Below are 25,384 nucleotides of genomic sequence, written 5' to 3'. Positions count from 1 at the left end.
CCATTGATTTCATTTTATTAATTCCAACCATTTTCCTTTTTTGGTGAAATTATAGTAGCTGGTGTTCCTTAATCTTTTACTCATAGAGTTATTTGTAAATATGTTGAAAATCATGGATTTTTTGCCAATAAACAATATTAAAAATATATTAATATTACAATACTTATATCACTATATTATACATAATATATTATCAATATAATACTTTATATTATAAAATATAACATTGCACATTATATTATATAATTTTATTAATTATATATTATATATTTTATATATTCATTGTAAACATATTTATGCAATTATATATTCTTATTATAAAATATTATTATATAATAATAATAGTAAATAAATTTCAAACAAAAGTTTTGTTTTGCATGAGTGTGTATGGGGGTATTCAGGGATTTGATGGACTTGAGGTTGTGAACTCCCACCTAGCCATTTTCTAGTCTGCTAGTGAATTCATTACCATGGGAGCATCAATATTTATAACTTTGAATTCCTAGATGACAATGACTATTGCCCTTGATAGAGAATATTTGCTGTAGTCTAGGCTTACTTAAATATAGGCAGCCTTTTTGATTCAATTCAAGAAATATTTATCAAATTTCTACCAGGTGCAAAGCATTGTGCTGGCAGGAGCTTGAGGTGAGTTGCTTAGCTACCAAAATGATATTATCACCTCGTATCTACTCAGGCATAAAACCCCTTTACTACGATACTTTTTAAAATAAAGGGCCATATGCTACCTTGTGGAAAAAGCAACTGTGATAAAATAGTTTGGCCATAACTATAACTCTAATAATTTAGATCACATTCACTACTTTTACATCAAAAAAGGGGAAGGTTTTTTTCTGACACTTTTAAAGTAATTTAACATATCAATTTGAGCAAATCTAACATTTAAATTTTTGTAAGCTTTTGTTTTTCAGTATTATTCAGAAAACATAACCTGAACAAAATGCCATCAAATCTGAAAGATAAAGTGGGTGGATTATCCCCCACTAAATCTGTCATTAAGAATTCATCAAGTAGTCACTGCATGGGACATGTCACCATGTCCACAGCTCTTGCTGACGGGGTGACCCAGATGACCATATTGTGTAGGATTTAACTCCTCCTCTATCCTGTTGACTGACCAGGGGTGCATACCTGACCTAAGGACCAGATCCTTAGGTCCTTCCTGGTCAGCAATTATGATGGGGTCTGGTATAAAATATGAGTTGGGCCTATCATTCTTATTTACAGAATTTGAATTTGGAAAGAAACAATAGTCAGGTAACTTGCAGTTATCTAGAATGCAGCTATGAGGTAGAGAAAATTCACAAAGAAGGAGATGGAGCTTGAGTCAAAAAGGGTCATGCAGGTCAAAGTTATAGCTGGAAGTGATGTAGTTGAGAAAATATACGGAGCAGAGGAGAGAAAAAAGTCAGGAGTTATGTTAATGGCAGAGAACTAGAATATAAACTCCTGCTACTGAGGTCCTTAACGCTGTATTAGATTCAGAATTACTCCCCAGTTCCATCTCTTGAGACTAGTGTAACTACAGCCCCTGTTCCTAGTCTGATAATCCAAATCCCTTTTCACTGCATGCCAATCCTTACATTATGATCACATCTTCTCTACCCTGTGTACCCCCCAGTCTCATGTAGGTGGGCTCGAGTGACTATTCTCCTAACCAAAAGAACTTGAAAATAAATACCACGATCATAGTACTATACTGAGTGCAAATCTCATACAATTTAAGCCTCAGAATAGAAGACTTACAAAAGATACACACTTATGTCTATCATGCTTGCAAGTAGTTAAAATGATTTCACTACTAAGAAATCTAACTTTGGGGCTGTTATAGTCATAATTAATCTTTCAATAAATTTTCTTTCTTTTCTTTTTTTGCTGGGAAGGAGTTGCCCTGAGCTAACATCTGTTGCCAATCTTGCTCTCTCTCTTTTTTTCCTCCCCAAAGCCCCAGTACATAGTTGTATATTCTAGTTGTAAGTCCTTCTAGTTCTTCTATGTGAGCTGCCACCACATCATGGCTACTGACAGATGAGTGGTGTGGTTCCGTGCCTGGGAATCAAACCCAGGCCACCGAAGTGGAGTGTGTTGAACTTTAACCACTAGGCTATCAGGGCTGGCTCTCAACAAGCCTAGGAAGATATACAGTGACCTTTCTGGAAAAATTTTCTCTTAAACCTAAGGCAGTGCCTAATAGGTAGTAAGAGCTTAATAAATGATAGCTATCATTATTCTCCAAGTGGTTTTGATCAAAGAAATTCAGTCAACACATTTTAAATTAGTTAACTTTCATGGTAATGGGGGCATGGATGACATGACGTGTCTGAATTATTTAAAATCTGTTAGGTAACTAAAACTTGCCCAGTTAGCTTAGTGACTTACTGGGCATGGTGCTACTAAGACAGCCAAGTCTGGATGTGATGTGTTTTTCAAACCACCTGCTTTTGGGCAGGAATTTCCCTTTGTGTGGGTTTAATGAGAGGGGAGAGGCCATCGCCCAGTACAGAAGCTGAAGTGGGAGTGATAAGCCCTCTCCCCAGGACTCCAGGCAGCTAGGGAGTAGGCAAGTGACCTAGGCTTGCCAATTGGATGCTCAGGTCCTGAGATCCTGAATCTTGGGGGAGTGACACACAGACATGGGGTCAGCTAGAGATTAATTATGGCAGCAGTGTCACCAGCAGCAATGTCCTGGCCAGCCTGTTTCTATGGCATAACTGGTGTGTGCTCTCAGACACAAGCCTCACCCAATTCCTGTTTTCTGAGTCTAGGACTCTAGCTTTGTTATTGATTCTATGTGTTACCTAAGTTTTTTTAAAAAGTTCATTTTCTACTCAGGACTCAGAGTGTAACAAAGGATCTTGATGAGTAATTTCCAACACTAATAGTACTTTAGAAATTTTGCCAAAGATATGGGAAAGTGTCAGCGCAAGGCTATTACTCAAAAAAGGCAGAAAAGTTCATATTTTCATGCTTTGAGTTCAATCGGTGTTTTTATCTTTGCATCTTCCAAAAAAAATTTATCCAAAACTGCTAAAAAATATCAATTTATAGAAACAACAGTTAAATAAAAACAGAAAAAAGTGATATGGTTTGGGAGATCCAGCAACTTTGTGGAGATATTCTGAGCCAGTTTTGCTGTTGCAATCCTTCATTTTTTATGAGGCCTGATACCTACAAGTAACTTGATAATACTGCTACAAAACAGGTTTGACATTTTCTCTAGTGAAAAAGGCATATTTAAGAGTCTATAAAAGGTGAAAAGGGAATAATTTGTATTAACAAAGGGCATACTTTCAGAGCTTGAAAAGACTGGATTCTAATTGGAGCTTTCATATACAAAAAAGAAAGTATTGGGTATAACAATGAGAATTCTAAGGAAAAAAGATTTTAGTCAAATGAGGTTATATATGATCTCAGACTCAAACATATATTATAGGAATTTCAATTTGAAGACTTTTTTTTTGCAAGTAAAGAGACTTTAATTTTCAGTAATGCATATTTCATAACATGGATATTTCATAAGCTAATGTTCAATCAATTTCTCAATATTCAGCTTTCTCACTTTGGTTTTCATTAACTGTAACTATTACTTTTCAAAATTTTACAAAGATAAATAGCATCTGTCATGATTCTGTAGGAATTCAAACCTCTTCAAGGTTTGATTATAAAAATTAAATTGTCCTTGAAACAGTCACATTCAGGTTTATTTTCAGGCCAATTCTAAAACAAAGTCTAAATTCCATCTTTCAGGCTCTTCTGACTGCCCAAACCAGATTTTGGTGTGTAGCTTCCCAGTTTTATCTAGTGTGTGTGCGTGTGTGCGTGTGTGCGTGTGTGTGTGTGATATGTGTATATATTTTTTAAAAAGGATATTTTACACAGTCTTATGTTTTTTCAATTTATTAAATTTTCAATTTTGAATATCTTTGTGTCAAGTGCCATTAAATATTCTCTACCAATTTTTAATTGCTTTCTAATATTTTACTGCATATATATACCTTGGGTTATTTAACTAATTTCCTATGGAACAATTTTTTAAACACATTAAATATTTGATACTTAAGATTTATGTACTTTTGGGCCAGCCCCGTGGCTTAGCGGTTAAGTGCGCATGCTCCGCTACTGGCGGCCCGGGTTCGGATCCTGGGCACGCAGCAACACACCGCTTCTCCGGCCATGCTGAGGCCGTGTCCCACATACAGCAACTGGAAGGATGTGCAACTATGACATACAACTATCTACTGGGGCTTTGGGGGAAAAAAAGGAGGAGGATTGGCAGTAGATGTTAGCTCAGAGCTGGTCTTCCTCAGCAAAAAGAGGAGGATTAGCATGGATGTTAGCTCAGGGCTGATCTTCCTCACAAAAAAAAAAAAAAAAAGATTTGTGTACTTTTTATAAAAATAATAACAAATAATTTTGGAAAATACTTGATTCCCTAAAATGTATTATTAAAGTATATGTCAGAAATAGAAAGTATCCTTTGCTACTGATTTTAAAATTAGCTCTATAGAAGTCATGTGGGACTAGTCATTTTTAGAAAGCTGAATTTTCCTGACAGCTGAGGCTTCCTCTCTTTAAGAAATACTCTCTCTCTCTCTCTCTCTCTCTCTCTCTCTCTCTCACACACACACACACACACACACACACACACACACACACACACAGAATTAACCATTTGCCTTAGCACTGTCCTTTGCTTCTCCAGCCAGCACTACTTTAAATGTTTTTCTAGGTTAAGTCTTGAATTAAATGATGAAGGATTATCATTATGAAAATAAGCTACTATTCTGAGTTATAATATTATTTGCCCTCATACTAAATTAAATCTCAATTCTTTTAGTTCTTCTTCCTTTTTTTTTTTTGTGAGGAAGATCGGCCCTGAGCTAACATCTGCCAATCCTCCTCTTTTTGCTGAGGAAGACTGGCCCTGGGCTAACATCTGTGCCCATCTTCCTCCACTTTATATGGGATGCCGCCACAGCACGGCTTCACAAGCAGTGCGTCAGTGCATGCCCAGGATCCGAACCGGCGAACCCAGGCCGCTGCAGCAGAGCGCGTGCACTTAACTGCTTGCGCCACCGGGCCGGCCCCTCAATTTTTTTTAGTTCTTTTGCCTGCTATTAATGAGTTTTGTTCTTCCTTTGTTGACAGACATCAATTTTTAATTACCTAATTTGCTTGAGAAATATTTTTTTCACTTTAAAACTGTTCTTTTTTAATACATTCTGGTCTTGCTTGAGTCAAACTTGGGATATGATAGATATTACTGTGGTTGTTACTTTATTTTTAACGTCAGGAATGCTAATTTACCCATGTACTTTTAGACATTTTAACACTCGTCTTTAGAAATTGCAGAATAAGTCTAAAAATTTTCCTATATTCCTTATACAGTATCTTACATATGAAACTTTGCCATATAGCCTCATACTAGAAAAAGAGGCGCTGAAAGGCAGCTACTTCCTGGCTAACTGCAATAGAATGTAGTCAATAAAGGAGCCAACTGGAAGGCTGGAAAGACTGCTTAGGAGAAAACAGAGAAACTTAAGGTATGACCAATTAGATCAATGAAGAAATTACATGAACTCCAAAAAATTCATCTAAAACAATCATGAGACTTGATCAAAGGGCAAAAGTATGTTCAAGGATGAAAAGAATAAAACAGAACCATTCCAAGGTTATTTACCTATTTTTTTAAAGAACAACAACTTGATGGAGATTCTCAAATTCAGCTTAGCCAATGAAACACGCAGGTTATTTTCTGCCAGCTGCCTCAGCTTGTTATTCAAGTCCTCACCTAATCTTTCAAGCCTTACCTTTCATTGCTTCCTTACAGGAATTCTAGCTTATCCAATGTCCTCCAAAAGGTTTGCATTTTCCTACTTGGATGCCTCTGTTCAGAAGTTTCTCCTTCCTGTCCTGCATTTGAGCCTACTGATGTTCTACTTCTGTGGGAGTTATTGTATCTAAAATGCTATTAATGTAATATGTGCTTTTTCGAAAAATATATACTATTAAGAAAAAATGTTGCCACTAAGACTAACACAATTTTGTAATCATCAATTGTAAGATGCATTACAATCTCAAAGATGTTAAATTGTGAAAAAAAATGTGCACCTTAAAATAGAAAATACAGTACTTTACAGCCTTTTCTCCCACGCTTTGGGAAAAAAAAATCTGGATGTGATCACTTTCTCCTTTAAACAGAACTCACCATATTTTCCCTGTGCTGTAGGTATCCAGACTTTTTTTTTAAAACTCTTTTAAACCATAAGTCTCTGCAGCTAGGTCATATATCTGGCTAATGCTACTGTTAAATTGAAAAAGTTAAATCTCCATGTTATTAGATAGTTTTAGGCTCTTCTTAAGTAGATTGAGATAAACTTCCACAAGTCCTCAAATGGCTAACACTGGCAAAAGTAGGAGATAAACTTCATTATGGGCAGCTAAACATAATATATTAAACTTTAGTAATTAAATAGAAAAAAATCTAAGAATTGTAATGAGGCTGTAGGCTCAGAGCTCTCACTGGTATATCAAGAAACTGATGTAGGAGTTATGGTAGAGAGAAATCTGAAGATAGCCCCACGGGCTGCTTCAGCCAAGAATTTGCTAGTCATCAGAAGTGAGGTTCTGGAATAACAAAACAAAACAAAAACAACAGCAAGTTCTTCCATTATCATAAAAAATAATGCTGAGAATGCACCCAGAATAATGCAGGCTGTTCTAGATACTGAATTTCATTAAAGATAATAAGATAGGGGTTCTAAAAAAGCTTCTAAAACGACCAAAGGAATGAATGTCTTTCTCCATTTAAGAAAAGAACTCCTCCTTAGAATGGAGAAAACTGATCTGAAGCTATATATGATCTTAGATTATAAAATAATAGTGGATATGGGTGAGATAAACACAGACTTATTCATTAGGCTGCAGAATTGAAAGGGACTGAGAGATGGCTCTGTGGTTACTGTTCCGAGTTCTGTCGCTTCCCTCCTGGTCACTCTGGTTCTATTTAGAAAGCCTGTGATGCTGGTCTGCAGGCCGACAGGGAACAAGAAGAGTGGTGTTAGCAGCCTATAATTTGCTTCCCTTTGATGTTTGCCAAGAGGCTCAAGCATGAGAATTTTTCCCACAGCAATTTTCTCATTTTGGAAGTAGGCCTTTATTTTTCATTTGTTTCAGAGGATTAAAAATTGCCTATGTGACTTTGCTTCAGAAAAACATTAAGCTCTGTGAATTGAGAACATTTGTAATTACAATGGTAGTAAGATGAAATGACAGAGGATTTGATTTTAGGTTTTAAACTTTTAGCTAGGAAAGATAAGACAGCAGCTTGTTTAAATTCTCTCTTTATGCCATTAGAGTGTAAATTCTATGAGAGATTTTTATGTTTTAATCACTAGTGTATTCTCATCATCTAAAAATAGTGTCTGGTACATAGTAGGTGGCTCAAATATTTGTTGAATGGGTATTGAATACATCTGATTTTACTTTTGTAACTTAAATGAGGATCATCTTTTAGTCTTTGTATTTTAAAGAATACACTTAATATTCATTTTCTTTATTAAATGGTATTGATCTTAGAAATCTAGGTTTTAAATGTTTATGTAAAGTCTATTACCTCCTAATTCTATACACTTCCAAATTACCATTTTCTTTGGTTTTGTTAATTCTAAAAAAATTGACCTACTAGTGCCAAGGGGATCTGATCCCTTAGAATATGGAAGAATAAACTTAAGATTCAAAATGTAGGCAATTACTTTAAGTGTGACATTCCTAAGGCCATGCTGATGAGCATAAAACATTTAGCTTTAGATGAGAGTTTCTCAACCTCTGCACTATTGACATTTTGGGCTTGATCATTCTTTGCTGGTGGGAGGAGCTGTTGTGTGCATCATAGACTGTCCAGCAGCAACCCTGGCTTCTACCCTCTACATCCAGCAGCATGCCCCCAGTGCTGTCAACCAAAAATGTCTCCAGACATTGTCAAATGTCTTCTGAGGGACAAAGTTGTCCTTGGTTGAGAAGCACTGTTTTAGATATTGGGACTATACTGGCAAAACAGGTTTACCTGATAGCAAAAATGATCAAAACACTCTATGAGTTAAATACAAATGTTTCCTTTCAATTGCTAAGAAGATACAGCAAATTTGAACCTAATCAAACCCAATATAAACACAATACATATAATATGAGAGAGGCAGATAAATTCTAGGATTTTATAAACCACGTAACTGTACTCCATTGAAGTCAAAGAATTTCAGAAAGGAAGAGCCTTTAAAGTCATTCATTGTAAGCTCATTTGATGTACTGGAATCTAAGTAGATAAATAACCTGCTCAAGTCTTACAGTCAGTAAATGGCACCTTAATGAGTAGTACCACCAATACTTGTCTAGCAGCTGTCTGGAAGAAATAAGTGTGTAGCCCTTAGAGTTCCCAGTATGGTGTAGTATATTATAGACAGTAAGGGACACACAGCTGGACTAGTGTTCCTAAACTGGTACAAGAAGAAAGCATCACTTGATGCCTACAAAAGACAGATGGAGTATCATACTAATAAACTAAAGAAACTTATAATTCTGGCTGAAAATATAAGCAGGTTCAGAAATGGCCAATTTCAGTAGTAAAGACAGCACAAACAGTTCTAAAAACTTGGGCTTAGATTTTGAGAGTCAGTCTATCAAAAACACTGAATGCCCCTATTTATGAAGTTTGATATTGAGAGACCTTTTTTTCTGAGACTCATTTTCAAACTTGCACAGAAAAATCTGTAAGATAATGTGCCATAATTCATATAACCTTTGCAGACATGCTCCCAACAGCAACCTTGACCTATCGGTCAGCCAAATGACTGTGTGGGTACATACAGCACTTATACAAATAATCCTCATTTCAATTTCCTAAGCTCTGGTGAGAGGGGGAGTAAGTGAAAATATGCTCCCAGGAATTATACTGTAAACCATCTTTGACCTCTGAAACATCAACACTGAAGTGGCTCTTTTCCTTTTACTGATTTTAGAATTCTACACGAGAAAGAAAGAACTTCTGAAATTAAGAATATTTAAAACATTAAAAAACTGAAAAACAGGATATACTCTATTAATTGAGCATATAGACAAAATACTAATAATTAACAAGTGCTGTGACCCTTGGTTAAATAGAACATCAACGTTTATCAAATAATAAGCTTTGGTAGATCAATATAACTTTCATTGATCTCATTCAACAAACATTTAGTTGTGTACCTAAAATGCACTGGCCCTATGCCGGCAATGGGGATAAAGTAATGAAAAAGAGACAGGGTCCTTGTTCTCCAAGAATTATTATCACACTGAGGAATAAAATTCAGGTCATATTTTAACCATTTCATACACAGAATGATAGATACAGGGAGTACAAGGTGTTCAACCATAGATTCTTTTTATTATTGGATTGATTGAGGAAATAGAGGAAATAATTTCAAATACGATACTATGAATAATTGTACCTTGCTTTGGATTAATGTTACTTTCTAAAAAGGAAAAGGATTTTAAAGAGACATTTGTGAGACTCCATGAAATAATTAGTAATGCAACGTACTTTAGAAAAATAAGGGGTTATGTAAATATGAAACTACAATTCTGGTTAAGCCATTTTTATAACAACAATCTTTTCCCTTGATTAAATGCTTACTCTGTGCCAGGCCCTGTTAAATACTTTATATTATCTCACTTAATCCTTTTAAATGCTCTTTTATATTAACTCATATAACACTCAGTCATTCAATGAGGTGGGTACTATTAACTCCAGCTTACAGATAAGAATGCTGACACTTACAGAAGTAACTTGCCCAAGGTCGCAAGGATAGTAAGCAGGGAAGCTGGGCGTCTAACTCTGTTCTGATGGATTCAGAACCTGCTGTGCTCCTTCTACCACTTTTACCTCCCCTCCATCCCTTTCTTTCTGCTACCTTCGCCAGGCAGAGTCGGGGAAGAGCATTTTGCACAGAGGGACTAGCTTGTGCAATGGTCCAGAGGTAGTAAAAAATTTGTTAAAGAAATTTTAAAAAGACTAGGTACATACTCAGGGTTGGAGAGAGTGGTACGAAATGAGACTGGAAGTAAGCAGGGGGCTAAATTATAAACCATGGATCTTATGAACCATGTATTTGGTTTTGTGGATTTGGGGTTTTAGCCTACCTGCAGAGAAAAAAACCACTGAAGGATTTTAAGCACGTAAGTCATTCAATCAGATGTATATTTTAAAAAGATTAATCTGGCTGCCTATAGAAAATGGGTCAGATACAAGACAAGAGTCCAATTAGAAGGCCATGTCAATAGTGTAGGCAAGAGATGATAGTAGTTTGGTGGAGATGATGATAAGTGAATAAATTGGAGAAACATTTTAGAAGTAGTACTGACAACATTTGGAGATGGATTAGAAGACAGAGGTGGGTAAGAGGTGTTAGGATCACTTCTGGGTTTCAAATATTGATATCTTTTAGACAAGAAAGAAATTTAACATCAACCAGAAGAGCAAGATTAATGCTCAGATTATTCTAGGTTATTTTAGGATCTGTTTACCCAAAACTCATTGTATTAGTTTCCTAGGACTGCTGTAACAAATTACTACAAACTAGGTGGCTTAAAACAACAGAGATTGATTCTCTCACAGTTCTGGAGGCTAGAAATCTGAAATCAAAGTGTGGGTAGGGTCAAGCTACCTCTGAAGGCTCCAGGGAAGAATTCTTCCTTGCTTCTTCCCAGCTCTGGTAACTCCTGGCAATCTTTGGGATTCTTTGGCTTGTAGCTGCGATCACTCCAATCTCTGCCTCTGTCTTCACACTGCCTTCTCTGTGTGTCTGTGCCCTTTTGCCTTCTAGAAAGCACACTAGTCATTGGATTTATGGCTCACTCTAAATCCAGGATGATTTCAACTCAAGATTCTTAACTAATTACATCTACAAATAGGATCTATTTCTAAATAAGGTTGCATTTTGAAGTTCCAGGTGGACATGAAGTTTTGGGGAATACTATTCATCTCACTACACTTACCATTATTTTTACTGAATTTATTTTTTTGTTATCATTATCATCATCACTACTACCATTACCATAACTCTCAATTAGCACCTACTAGGCAAGAGGTACTGCTCCAAAGTATTAATATATATTTGTGCTGGGGTCACAAGTATTGAGAGACCCCAAGATCACATCCACGTTTGCTAGGAGGACTCAAAGGACTCAGCATATAGTTGTACTCATGGCTATAATTTATTACAGTGCAAGGACACAAAGCAAAATCAGCAAAGGGAAAAGGTGCTTAGGTAAGTCTGGAGGAAACCAGGTACGAGTTTCCAAGTGAAGTCACAGAGGACACACTTAATTCCTCCAGCATTGAACTATGACAATACACACGAAGTGTTGGCTATCAGGGAAGCTCATTAGAGACTCAGTACCCAAGTTGCTATTGGGTGCTGATCATGTAGATACATTCTGCCTACCAAATACCAAAATTCCAGACTCCCAGAGGGAAAGCACGTGTTCAGCATAAACCACATTGTACAAACACTCTACATATACAATAAGCCACTTTTATCAGTTAGGGAATAGAGGGAACACTCCTGAAATTCAAGTTCCCAGATTTCAGCCAAGGGCCACCTTGAAAGTAGGCCTTTCTAAAGGTAGTAGTCGCAGGCCAGCTATGTGAGCTCTTTTCTGCACATGTTATTTCACTTAATCATCACAACAAAGAAATTAAAGTTCAGTTGTCTTAAATAATGTTTCCAAGATTACACTACTATAGGTTAGTAGTTGACAGAGAAACTGGGATTCAAAAGTAGGCAATCTGATTCTAGATCTTTATGCTTGTCCACTATGCTTGGCTGCCTAGTTTCTGAGAACTTAGTAAAATAAAAAAAAAAAAGTTTACAATAGTCTCACATTGGAGAGAACTGACAAAAGCAAGTAGCAAGAAGGTTATGATATTTAGACAGATTATAAAGTGAATAATAAAGTAGCCATAATATAATGGAAACTCAATCAAAATAAATATTGGGTTAAATAATTTTATAGACACTATTTACAGACTTTTAATGTTTAAGAAAAACAAAATTACCAGCATATTGGGAATTTTAATATTTTAAAAAGATTAAAGAAAGCTAAAGTTTTAGTCAAATTAACACAATTGAGGGATTAAGAGGTTTACATTCACCTTTGTGGAAAAATAAAAAAATAAAAAGAGTACATGTATGTGCTATAGCAGAGGGAAGCCTATTAGAATTATTAGAATTATTTTTTACCTAATGGAGTGATGTCCTGAAGTATAGTCCAGTTTTCCAAATTTTTGTGTCCGGTAGCCATGCTTCTTCATGACATCCATCCATGTTGTATAATTTGGATCTAGGCCCTTAAAGTTATTCCAAGATTCTGTTAAGTGAGTGAAGAGACCACTCCACATTGCTGGAAAATAAAAAAGAAATTGAGATTAGTGTAAAGCTTAACAGTTTGTTTTAACTATTAAGACAATTACTCCAAGAGAGAAGAGAGTCTACTAATTTAGAGCTCATGCTCTGGAATAAGTCACAATCTGCATTAGGTGCTTTACCCAACACTTCTGATTGTTACCTCATTTTATCAAGGGGAAAACTCTGCAAGGAGTTACTAGTTCCATTTTACAGGTGAGTCTCTAAGGCTTACAGGTTAAATTGCTTAAGGTAAATGCAGCTGGAATGGAATGTAAAGCCTGTCTGATGTTCGAGTCTTCTTTCATTCATAAAAATACTCACTAAGTATTTATTGGTTAATTTTCCAAGTTAGTCAATTGAAGTACAGATCTCATTTCCCCAACATCCTCAAGGATTTTCCCTATTCCTTGTCCTTGTACTGGCTTTCCACAAAAAATTTAAGTGTACTATATCTTCTCTCTCATTTTCTACATCTATGATTGTTTATTCAATAAATCGTTCTTCAAATATTAACAGACCTAAAGGGAGAAATAGACAGCAATACAATAATACTAGGGGACTTCAATACCCGACTTTCAACAATGGATAGATAATCCAGATAGAAAATCAATAAGGAAACACTGGACTTAAACCTTACATTAGACCAGATGGACATAACAGACATATATAGAACATTCAATCCAAAAGCAACAGAATTCACACATTCTTCTTCAGTGCACATGGAAAATTCTCTAGGATAGGTCATATGTTAGGCCACAAAACATGTCTTAAGAAATTTTAGAAGATTGAAATCATATCAAACATCTTTTCTGACCACAACAGTATGAAATCATAAATCAAACATAAGAAGAAAACTGAAAAATTCACAAATACATGGAAATTAAATGACATGCTACTGAAGACCCAATGAGTCAAAGAAAAAATCAAAAGAGAAATAAAAAAAATCTTGAAACAAATGAAAATGCAAATACAACATACCAAAACTAAGAGGATGCAGAAAAAGCAATTCTAAGAGAGAAGTTCATAGTGAAAAATACTTGTATTAATAAAAAGACAGAGGGTCTGGCCCAGTGGCGCAAACGGTTAAGTGCGCGTGCTCCGCTGCAGCAGCCCAGGGTTCGCAGGTTCAGATCCTGGGTGCGCACCGACGCACCGCTTGGCAAGCCATGCTGTGGCGGCATCTCATATAAAGTAGAGGAAGATGGGCATGGATGTTAGCCCAGGGCCAGTCTTCCTCAGCAAAAAGAAGAGGATTGGGCAGATGTTAGCTCAGGGCCGATCTTCCTCACAAAAAAAAAAAAAAGAAAGAGTTCAAACAAACAATCTAACTTTATACCTCAAGAAATTAGAAGAAAGAACAAACTAAGTTCAAAGTTAGTAGAAGAAAGGAAATAACAAAGATCAGAGTGGAAATAAACGAAGTAGAGACTAAAAAGACAATAGAAAAGCTCAATGAAACTAACAGCTGGTTTTTGAAAAATATATACAAAATAGACAAACCTTTAGCTAGACTTACCAACAAAAAAAGAAGACTCAATGAAGTAAAATTAGAAATGAAAAAGGAGATGTTACAACTGATACCACAGAAATACAAAGGATCATAATATATCACTATGAACAAGTATATGCCAACAAATTGGACAACCTATAAGAAATGGATAAATTCCTAGAAACATACAACCTACCAAGACTGTCTTAAGAGACCAATTATGAGTAAGGTTATTGAACTAGTAATCAAAAATCTCCCAACAAACAAAAGTCCAGGAACAGACTGCTTCACTGATGAATTCTACCAAACATTTAAAGAAGACTTAATATCAATCCTTCTTAAACTCTTCCAAAAAATAGAAGAGGAGGGAACACTTCCAAACTCATTTTACAAGGTCAGCATTATCCCGATACTAAAACCAAATAGGTATACTATAAGAAAAGAAAATTACAGGCCACTATCCCTGATGAACACAGATGCAAAAATTCTCAACAAAATACTGGCAAAGCAAATTGAACAATACGTTAAAAGGATCATACACCACGATCAAGTAAGATTTATTTTAGGGATGCCAGGATGATTCATCCACAAGTCAATCAATGTGATACACCACATTAACAAAATGAATGATAAAAATCATATGAGCATCTCAGTGGATGCAGAAAAAAGCATTTGACAAAATTCAACATCCATTTATGATAAAAACTCTCAAAAAGCTGCGTATACAGAAAACATACCTCAACATAATAAAGGCCATATATAACAAGCCCGCAGCTAACATCATATTCAATGATGAAAAGCTGAAAGCTTTACCTCTAAGATCAGGAACAAGACAAGAATGCCCACTCTCATCACTCTTATTTGACATAGTCCTGGAAGTCCTAGCCAGAGCAATTAGGCAAGAAAAAGAAATAAAAGGCATCCAAATAGGAAAGGAAGAAGTAAAACTGTCTCTATTTGCAGATGACATGACATTATATATAGAAAATGCTGAAGACTCTACCAAAAAACTGTTAGAACTAATCAATGAATTTGGTAAAACCACAAGATACAAAATTATTGTATAAAAATCCGTTGCATTTCTATACATTAACAATATCAGAAAGAGAAATTAAGAAAACAATCCCATTTACAATTGCATCAAAAGAATAAAATACCTAGGGATAAATTTAACAAAGGAGGTGAAAGATCTGTACACTGAAAACTATCTTGACATGATGAAAGAAACTGAAGAAGACACAAATAAATGGAAGGATTCTGTGCTCATGGATTGGAAGAACTAATATTGTTAAAATGTCCATACTACTCCAAGCAATCTATGGATTCAACGTAATTCCCAAAATTCCAATGGCATTTTTCAAAGAAATAGAACAAACAATCCTAAAATTTGTGTGGAATCACATAAGACTCCAAATAGCCAAAGCAATCTTGAGAAAGAAGAACAAAGCTGGAGGCATCACACTTCTGATTTCAAACTATATTACAAAGCCATAATCATCAAACAGTATGGTACTGGCATAAAAATAGACACAGATGAAAACAGAATAGAGAGCCCAGAAATAAATTCATGCATACATGGTCAATTAATTTATGACAAAGAAGCCAAGAATATGCAATGGGGAAAGGATAGTCTCTTCAGTAAATGGCACTGGGAAAACTGGACCCCTTATTACACCATACACAAAAATCAACTCAAAATGGATTCAAGACTTGAATGTAAGATGTGAAACCATGAAACTTCTAGAAGAAAAGATAGGGGGTAAGCTCCTTGACATTGGTCTTGACAATAATTTTTTGGATTTGACACCAAAAGCAAAGGCAACAAAAATAAAATTAAACAAGTGCGACTACATCAAACTAAAAAGCTTCTGCATGGCAAAAGAAACCATCAACAAAATGAAAAGGCAACCTATGGAATGGGAGAAAATATTTGCAAATCACTATCTGATAATGGGTTAACAGCCAAACTATATAAAGAAACAGGTACATGAAACCTGCCAACAGGTACATGAAAAGGTGCTCAACAGCACTAATCATCATGAAAATGCAAATCAAAACCTCAATGAGATATCACCTCACAACTATTTAAATGGCTATCATCAAAAAGACAAGAGATAACAAGTGTTGGTGAAGATGTGGAGAAAGAGAACCCTCATGCACTGGTGGTGGGAATGTAAACTGGTGAAGACAATTTGAAGGTTCCTCAAAAAATTACAACTAGAACTACCATACGATCCAGCAATTTCATTTCTGGGTATATACCCAAAGGAAATGAAATCCCTATCTTGGAGATATCTGCACCCCCATGTTCATTGCAGCATTATTTACAATAGCCAAGACATGGAAACAACCTAAGTGTCCATCAATGGATGAATGGATTAAAAAAAATGGATGTGAGATACACACACACACACAGAGGAATATTATTCAGCCATAAAAAAGAAGGAAGTCCTTCCTTTTGCGACAACATGGACAGACCGTTGAGGGCATTATGCAAAGTGAAATGAGTCAGACAAAGACAGAAACTGTATGATCTCACTTATATGTGGAGTCTTAAAAAAAACTGAACTCATGGAAACAGAAGAGATTGGTGGTTGCCAGAGGCAGAGGTTGAGGGGGTGGCAGAAATGGGTGATGCTGGTGAAAAGAAACAAACTTCCAGTTATAAGATAAATAAGTTCTGGGGATGTAATGTACAGCATGGTGTAACTATAGTTAATACTGTATTGTGTATTTGCAAGTTGCTAAGAGAGTAGATCTTAAAAGTTCTTACCATAAGAAAAAAAATTCCTAACTATGTGAGGTGACAGATGTTAACTAACCTTATTGTGATAATCATTTTGCAATATATACACATATCAAATCATTATGTTGTATGTCTTAAATTAATACAATGTTTTATGTCAATTACATGTCAATAAAACCAGGAAAAAAAAATCCTTCTTTTCTTTTTCTCATTTCTGTGTACACACATAGTGGGTTTGTATAAACTTTCTGTTCTCATCTACAAAATGCTTTCTTTCTGAGGAGTAGCATGGAGGATTACCTGGGTTCGAATGCCAATAATGCCAGTTACTGAGTGGCTTTTGACAAGTTACTTAAACTTTCTGTACTTTAGTTTTCATCTGCAAAATGTGGATAATAACAGCTACAAAATGAGGATTATATAAATTAATACATGTAAGGCACTTAGCAGATTGCCAGGCACACAGGAAGTATGCAATAAATGTTAGTTTTTCTTACTATTACTCCTTCTCTTTGTTCAAACTCTTCAAAATATACTTCTTTTAGGAAAAATATCACCTAACATTTTTGAAATTTTTGAGTTTATTGAGTGCTTTTTCATTCATTATTTGCTGCTCAGAACAACCCTGTGAGGTATACAGCATATAACAGCATTTTGTAGATAATGAAACTGAGTGACTTGCTTGACACGGCCTGTTGAGGATCAGAATCCAGGTCATCACCTCATCCTAGTCCACTGCTCATTCCACTTGCTCAGTAAAGAATATAAAATTAACAAACTGTTTTAATATACTTGTTCCTTCATCATTGAAATATCATTTATAATATATTAGGTTTCCTTTAATTGTTGGTGACTATATAGTTGATAGTGCTGCAAATGTAGGCAAAAGAACCTGTGAACTCAAATCACAGAGAATATCGTGTCAGGAACTTACAGACAAAAGCAAATTGCTGGGTGCTATTTATGGGTTCTGAGGCGAACAATCATAAATTAGAAAGACAGAGGAAAAAGAAAGAACTCTGTCAGACAAGAGACAGAAATTATAAAAATGACAGTTTCCCCCTATTTCTCAATTATTCATGACTAATGTCACTGACATTATGCCATTAAAACTATGCCTATTTGTTAAATAACTATAATAAAAGTGAACAATTAGATTTGGGATAAAGTGAATTGAGACTGAAGAGAAAGACATAAAATACGTAATCTGAAATAATATGGAAAAACTAAGATATCCCTGATATATGAGAAGTCCTAACTACTTTGTGGTATACTCTGAAGTCCCCTCCCAACTTCCTGTACTACTGCTGAAAAATTTTCCTTGGAAATAGAACTATTCTAGGAAATATGAGTATTAGCTCATCTGCTTGGACAGTCAAAAGATTCTTAGTCACCAATCATAAGGAAAGGAAACAGAAGCACATGAACTAAACACCATCTTAGAAGATAAAAATTCCTACTCTTGAAAAACAGAAATTCTAGTAACTCCAATACCCAATGCATACTTTAAAACATACACAACTTATATTAAAATTTTTTTTTATTAGGTGCCAAATCTGACTTACAATCCTACTTTTGGGTATACTCTTTTAAATTGTGAAAATATTTTCAGTGTGTGGCCACTTTCTTCCATTAATATTACACTTGGTCATACCTGCGCGTGATGGGCAACAGATTGGAGAGTTTGTGTAGGCATTCAGAAAGGAAGTGCCATGTGCTTTCATGAAGTTGATAAAAGGAAGTTTCACTACCTGACTTCCTGGATAAAATGTTAGCCTTCCATCCTGAAATAAAGAAATTTAATCAACACTGATTGCATCACAAAGAAGAAAATTAATTCCTTTAATTTTAACCATAAAATTCACAAGTAGCAAAAGACTACAATATGATCCTAAGAATCCTCAAAAGATAAAATCAATTGGGCCTGCCTGGTGGCGCAGCGGTTAAGTGTGCACACTCCACTTCGGCGGCCCGGGGTTCGCAGGTTCGGATCCCAGGTGCGCACACATGCACTGCTTGTCAAGCCATGCTGTGGCAGCATCCCATATAAAGTAGAGGAAGATCCGTACGGTGGTGAGTCCAGGGCCAATCTTCCTCAGCAAAAAGAGGAGGAGTGACATTGGATGTTAGCTCAGGGCTGGTCTTCCTCACCAAAAAAAAAAAAAAAAAGATAAAATCAAGCATAGAGAGTGTTATCAGTATCTGGGTCATAATACTGAGAATTCACCGCAGTGTTACACTTGGATTCATTTGAATATAGTAAATAAAGGACCTCCTGGAAATTCTTTTGGTGGATGATGAACTGATTGAATAAATACTGAGTATTTACTATGTGCCAGGCACTGTGAAAGATCTGGAGATACAATGGTGAATAAAATAGAGTCCCTGGGCCCATGAACCTTACAGTCTAGTGGGGAAAGCAAAAAGTACACTGGTAAATAAACCATGAATAATTATAAATTGTGATACGTGTTTTGAAAAAAACCTGAGACACAGAATAACAAGGGAGACCTACTTTAGACAGAGTGGACAGGAGAGGTTTCTCTGGGAAGTATGAGACCTAAAGAATGAGAAGGATCCAGTCATTCAAATAATTTAAGGGACATGTAAAGTTAGAGATACCTGCAAGACATAAGTGGAGATATCAATTAGGCAGCTAGATAAATGAGCCTGAAGATTAGAAGAGATGTGTGGGTTGCAGATATGCATTTTGGAATTGAATTGGGAATTGAACTCTACTTGGTAAAGACAAAAGATAGAAATAAGAATATTCTAGTTCTAGAGTTATATCTATTATATGTTTTCAATATAATTATAAATAAAAAACACAGTTTTAAAAATGAGCCAATCCAAAGTACAGGATAAATAAACTCTTGAGATGTCTGAGATTTCCAAATGGATATATAAAGAAGGCTGTTGGGTACAGACAGGAATCTGGAGCTCAGACAAGTCTATGCTGGTGAAATAAACTTGGGAGTCTTTAGCATATTCATGGTATTGAAGCCTGTAAGATTGAATTAAATCTTTTAGGGAGAGAGTGAAAAGAGAGGAAAGAAAGGAACGCAGTGGAAGCCCGACAAGTCCCAAATAAGAGAAGGCAGCATGCGAAACTGAGAAAGAATGGCCAGTGAGGGAGGAAGATATCAGGAGACTGAGTCTCATGAAAGCTGAGAGAAGACAGTGCGTCAAGAAAGAGGTAAAGTTAGCTGTGTTCAGAGGGTACCTAAAATAAGGCCAGAAAATGCACATTGGAATGATAGTATGGAGATGGTGATCTCGACAAGAGCACTTTCAACGGAGTGGTAGGGATGGGCAGCTAAACTAGAAAGGGGAAAAGGGAATGGAAGGTGAGATAGGAGGTGAAAAAAAACCTTTTAAGAAGTTATTTTGCAAAGGGAAACAGAAAAATGGGATGGATGTTAGAGAATGGAGTGTTAGCTGGAGGAGAATGTGGGATTAAAGTCAGCTTTTTTAAAGAAAAATTAGAGCCTGCTTGTATGTCGAAATAAACAACCACAGGAGTAATCACTGAATGCCTAGCAAATAACTACTGATTCCTGAATGATGAGCTGGGAAGCCCACGACAAAAGTGCATATTCTCCCCCTCATAAGAATTTCTTTAAACCCATAAATTCAAACTCTCAGAAACTTATCCTCACAACTCCCAAATGCCTACATGTCTTATTCTTACTATCTTTGGGACATGGGGGATAATAACCATTTGTGGCCACTACTTGGAATCTAGACTACCCAGCCACTCAGGCTTATCTGGTTGGAGGGATGTAGCAGGTCCATGGCAGAAGCACTGTGATGCTATATAATTCAAATATTGAGGCCTGGACTCCAAGTCCTGCAGGCTAGGTTCAAACTGGCGTAATTACCACCGCAAATGGCTACTGCAGCATATCAATAACTCATGCATCAGATTAAAATCCATGTTAGTGATTTCTTGACTCATTTCTATGACTGGTACGAGGACTTCATCTATATTGAAAGCAAGAATCTTTAAAGTGCAGAGCAACAGGGATGGCAAGAGGGGGAGGGGTAACTGCCCCATTTGGGGAAGTTCCTAACGCGGAATCTGTGAAAGGTGGTCTATGTCAAGATTACTGCCTGAGATATTAGGCACTCAATAAATATTTAGGGAATAAAGTGAAATGAATCTTTAATCCAGAGCTGTTCAGTCTACAAAAGACAAATTTAATATGTTCAAAATTCAACAGTGTATTTTTGCACAGCTTAATAAACCTGGATTAAGTACATCAATGACAAGATTTCTATATGATTAGGTTCTTAGGAAATATTTAAATTATGATACACATATTCTCAATGTCAAAAGCATACCAATAATACTCTAAATCAGGATCAAAATTATATTATTAGAGAAAATATTAAATATTTTCTACAAGTTTTGGTTTTTAACTTCCTGTAGTTTTTACACACTAGCAAATAATTTTAAAAATAGGCTACGACTGGTACCACTGATAATGGTATCAATGGGAGATGATGCACCTAATAATTCTGAACTGAAATGGATCTTAACATGGCTAGCTGATGAAAAACACAGAAAAAGTAAGTTTTCCATAGTATGGTAATGTGGATTACAATGGATAGTCAGTCATAGGTCAAAGTACAGTTGTATCAAATTTAGTTGGGAGAGAAAACCATGCAGAATGGCTTTCAGGATAACTTCTATAATTTACTAACAGCCCATTTCAATTTTCTCAAGGCCATGCCTATGTTTCAAACAAATTAAGTACTCTAACACTGGGCATCTGAAAAGTAAAAAGAGGCCCATTAATTGGCTTTCTGCATAAAAGTGACAAATAATACCAATAGCCTTAATTTCTGCATTCTGCTATTATTCTTGACTCTCACGGGTCCAGGCATTTTCCCCCTTGGGATGGATGAGCCTTTTGGTAGATATGAATTTGTGATTTGGATTGCTCATTCAAGAACCATGATTGGTACTCAGTTCCTCATTATCCTGGGCCAGGAAAAACCAGTGAAGTTTAGATGTCAAGACATCAATCTAATGAAAGAACGTAACAGTAACTTGAACTGTCTGCTCTGTTATCACCACGAATAGCATTCTTCTCAGATCTGTCTATTAGACTGAATGAGATTCTCACTAGACTCTATGGTATACATTCCTGTCTCCACCATCCACTCCTAAAACCTCACTAAATCTAAAACCAAAGCAGGTGCGGGGGTGGGAGGAGGGAGGCGAAGAAGATGTGTATGTCCTTTGAGACCCAAGTACAAGTGCTTATTTTCTCTTTTTCAAAAATGGGTTTATTAAGATCTAATCCACATACCATACAACTCACCCATTCAATGTGTACAATTAAGTGGTTTTTAATATATTCAGAGAGTCATGCAACCATCACCACAATCGATTTTAGAATATTCTCATCATCCCAAAAAGAAACCTTGCACTCCTTAACCATCACCCTCTAATCCTCCCATTCCCCCAAACCTTAGGCAATTGCTAATCCTTCTGTCTCTACTCTCTGTCTCTGTAGACTTGCTTTCTCTGGACATTTCTTATAAATAGAATCATACACAATATGTGGTCCTTTGTGATTAGCTTTTTCCATTTAGCATAATGACTTCTAGGTTCATCTATATTGCAGCATGTATGAATACTGCATTTATTTTTTATTGTTGAATAATATTACTAAATTTTATCTATCCATTTATCAGTTGATGGATGGATATTTGGGTTGTTTCCACTTTTTGGCAGTATTATATATAATACTGTTATGAATATTCATATACAAGTTTTTGTGTGGACCTATGTTTTCATTTCTCTTGGATATATACCTAGAAGTGAAATTGCTGGATCATATGGTAACTCATGTTTAACCATTTCAGGAATTGCTGAATTGTTTTCCAAAGTGGCTGCACAACTTTACATTTCCACCAGTAGTGTATGAGGATTACAATTCCCCCATACCCTTGCCAACTCTGGTTATTGTATCTTTTTGATTACAGCTGTCTTAGCAGGTGTAAATTGGTGTCTTACTGTGGTTTTGATTTGCATTTCCCTAATAATTAATGATGTTGAGTATCTTTTGATGTGCTTATTGGCCATTTGTTTATCTTCTTTGGCGAACTGTCTGTTCAGATCTTTTGCCCATTTTTTAATTGCCTAATCCAAGGTCACAAAGATTTGCCTCTATGTTTTCTTCTACGAGTTTTATAGTTTTAGCTTTTATGTTTGAATCATCGATTCATTTTGAGTTAATTTTTGAAAATGGTGTGAGGCAGAGTCCAACTTCATTCTTTTGCATGTGGATATTCAGTTTTCCCGGCACTATTTGTTGAAAAGACTGTTCTTTCCCTATTAAATGGTCTTGGCACCGTTGCTGAAAATCAATTGACTATAAATGTGAGAGTTTATCTCTGTACTTTTAATTCTATTCCATTGATCTATATGTCTATCTATCCTTATTCCAGTAACACATTATCTCGATTACTACAGTTTGTAGTAAGTTTTGAAATTAGAAAGTTTAAGTCCTCCAACTTTGTTCTTTTACAAGATTGTCTCGGCTGTTCTGGTCCCCTTGAATTTCCATATGAATTTTAGGATGGGTTTTTCTATTTCTGCAAAAATGTCATAGGGATTTTTATAGAGATTGCATTGAATCTGTAGATCATTTTGGTGATTATTACTATATTAACAATATTAAATCATCTGATCCAGAAACATGGGACGTCTTTCCATTTATTTAGGTGTTCTTTAATTTTTTTCAACAATGTTTTATAGTTTTCAGAGTATAAGAATTACACTTCTTCGGTTAGATTTATTTACAAGTATTTCATTCTTTTTGATGTATTTTATTTTTTTTATTTACTTATTTTTTGTGAGGAACATCAGCCCTGAGCTAACATCCATGCCAATCCTCTTCTTTTTGCTGAGGAAGACTGGCCCTGAGCTAACATCCATGCCCATCTTCTTCCACTTTATGTGGGACCCCGCCACAGCATGGCCTGACAAGCGGTGCGTTGGTGCATGCCCAGGATCCGAACCCAGGCTGCCAGTAGCGGAGCACGCACACTTAACCGCTACGCCACAGGGCTGGCCCTGATGCTATTTTAAATGGAATTGTGTTCTTAATTTTATTTTCAGTTTGTTCATCAATCAAGTGTATAGAAATACAATTGATTTTTATATATTGATTTTATATCCTGCAGCCTTGCTAAACTAACTTATTAGTTCCAATACTTTTTTAGTGGAGTCCCTAAGTATTTTCTATATACAAGATTATGTTACCCATAAATAGAGATAGTTTTACTTCTTTCTTTCTAATCTGGATGCGTCATTTCATTTTCTTATCTAATTCTCTGGCTAGAACCACCAGTACAATGCTGAATAGACATCATGAGAACAGATATCCCTTAACTTGTTCCTGATCTTTGGGAGAAATTTTTCAGTTATTTACAGGTAAGTATACTACTAGCTGTGGCTTTTTTGCAGATACCCTTTATCAGACTGGGGAAATTCTCTTCTATTTCTAGTTGGTGGAGTGCTTTTATCATGAAGCATTGTTGAATTTTGTCAAATGCTCTTTCTGCATCTATTGAGATGTTAATGTAGTTTTTGCCCTTTATTCAATTAACATGGTGTATTGCATTAACTGATTTTCACATATTAAATCCAACTTACATTCTAGGGATAAATCCCACTTGGTCATAGTGTACAATCCTTTTTATATATTTCTGAATTTGATTTGCTAGTATTTTGTTCAGGATCTTTGCTTCTATATTTATAAGAGATATTGGTCTGCACACCATATTTATGTATTTATATACACAAATACATAAAAATCTATGTATTTAGACTATACTAAAAAAATTACAAACCAAATACAGTAGTCCCCCCCTTATCTGCCGGGGATATGTTCCAAGACCTCCAGTGGACACCTAAAACCATGGATAGTACCTAACTCTATACACAATATGTTTTTTTCTAAACATACCTACCTATGATAAAGGTTAATTTATAAATTAGGCACAGTAAGAGTTTAACAACAATAACTAATAATAAAATAGAGCAATTATAACAATCTACTGTAATAAAAGTTACTATAGATCTTAGCAACCTCAGCATACGCTTTCTTTCCTTATTATATCTAGAACTTTCACCTTTTTACTTAAAAGAAGCACTTCACGGCTTCTCTTTGGCGTATCCGAATCGCCAGCATCACTACTCTTGTGCTTTGTGGCCTTTATTAAGTAAAATAAGGGTTACTTGAACACAAGTACTGCGATATCGAGCCAGTCAATCCGATAACTGAGACTGCTACTAAGTGACTAACGGGCCGGTAGCATATACAGCTCAGATATGCTGGATAAAGGGATCATGCGTGTCCTGGGCGGGGAAGCAGAATGCCTGTGATTTCATCATGCTACTCAGAACGGCAAGCAATTTAAAACTTATAAATTGTTTATTTCTGGAATTTTTCATTTAATATTTTTGGACCGTGGTTGACCGTGGGTAACTGAAACTGCAGACAGCGAAACCGCGGGTAAAGGGAGACTACTGTTTTTCAATCATCTTTGGAAGTTTCCAGGATGTTGTGATGCACCACACAGATTCCCTTTTAGGAATGAAAGATTGCCTCTGCTGAAGAGAGTTGCCTTGCCCAAGATCATGCCCCATTCTGGGAGAAGCCCACAACT

The 25,384-nt window shown here is 35.8% G+C and overlaps 1 protein-coding gene across 1 annotated transcript in view; it reads right to left on the bottom strand.

The window, feature by feature from the left end:
* Positions 1 to 25,384, bottom strand: part of ARSK (arylsulfatase family member K) — a 51,309-nt gene that overhangs the window by 24,549 nt on the left and 1,376 nt on the right. The window contains exons 2-3 of the mRNA XM_058532952.1: positions 18,351 to 18,480; positions 12,297 to 12,456 (exon numbers count right to left, since the gene is read on the bottom strand). Of these exons, the coding sequence (XP_058388935.1) occupies positions 12,297 to 12,456; positions 18,351 to 18,480 (290 nt within the window). The remainder of the gene's footprint in view (positions 1 to 12,296; positions 12,457 to 18,350; positions 18,481 to 25,384) is intronic.

This window comes from Diceros bicornis, chromosome 1 (assembly GCF_020826845.1).
Source record: "Diceros bicornis minor isolate mBicDic1 chromosome 1, mDicBic1.mat.cur, whole genome shotgun sequence".
NCBI classification, from domain to species: domain Eukaryota; kingdom Metazoa; phylum Chordata; class Mammalia; order Perissodactyla; family Rhinocerotidae; genus Diceros; species Diceros bicornis.
Note: the sequence above shows the minus strand (reverse complement) of the source record. Positions and strands in the feature narration are given on the sequence as shown.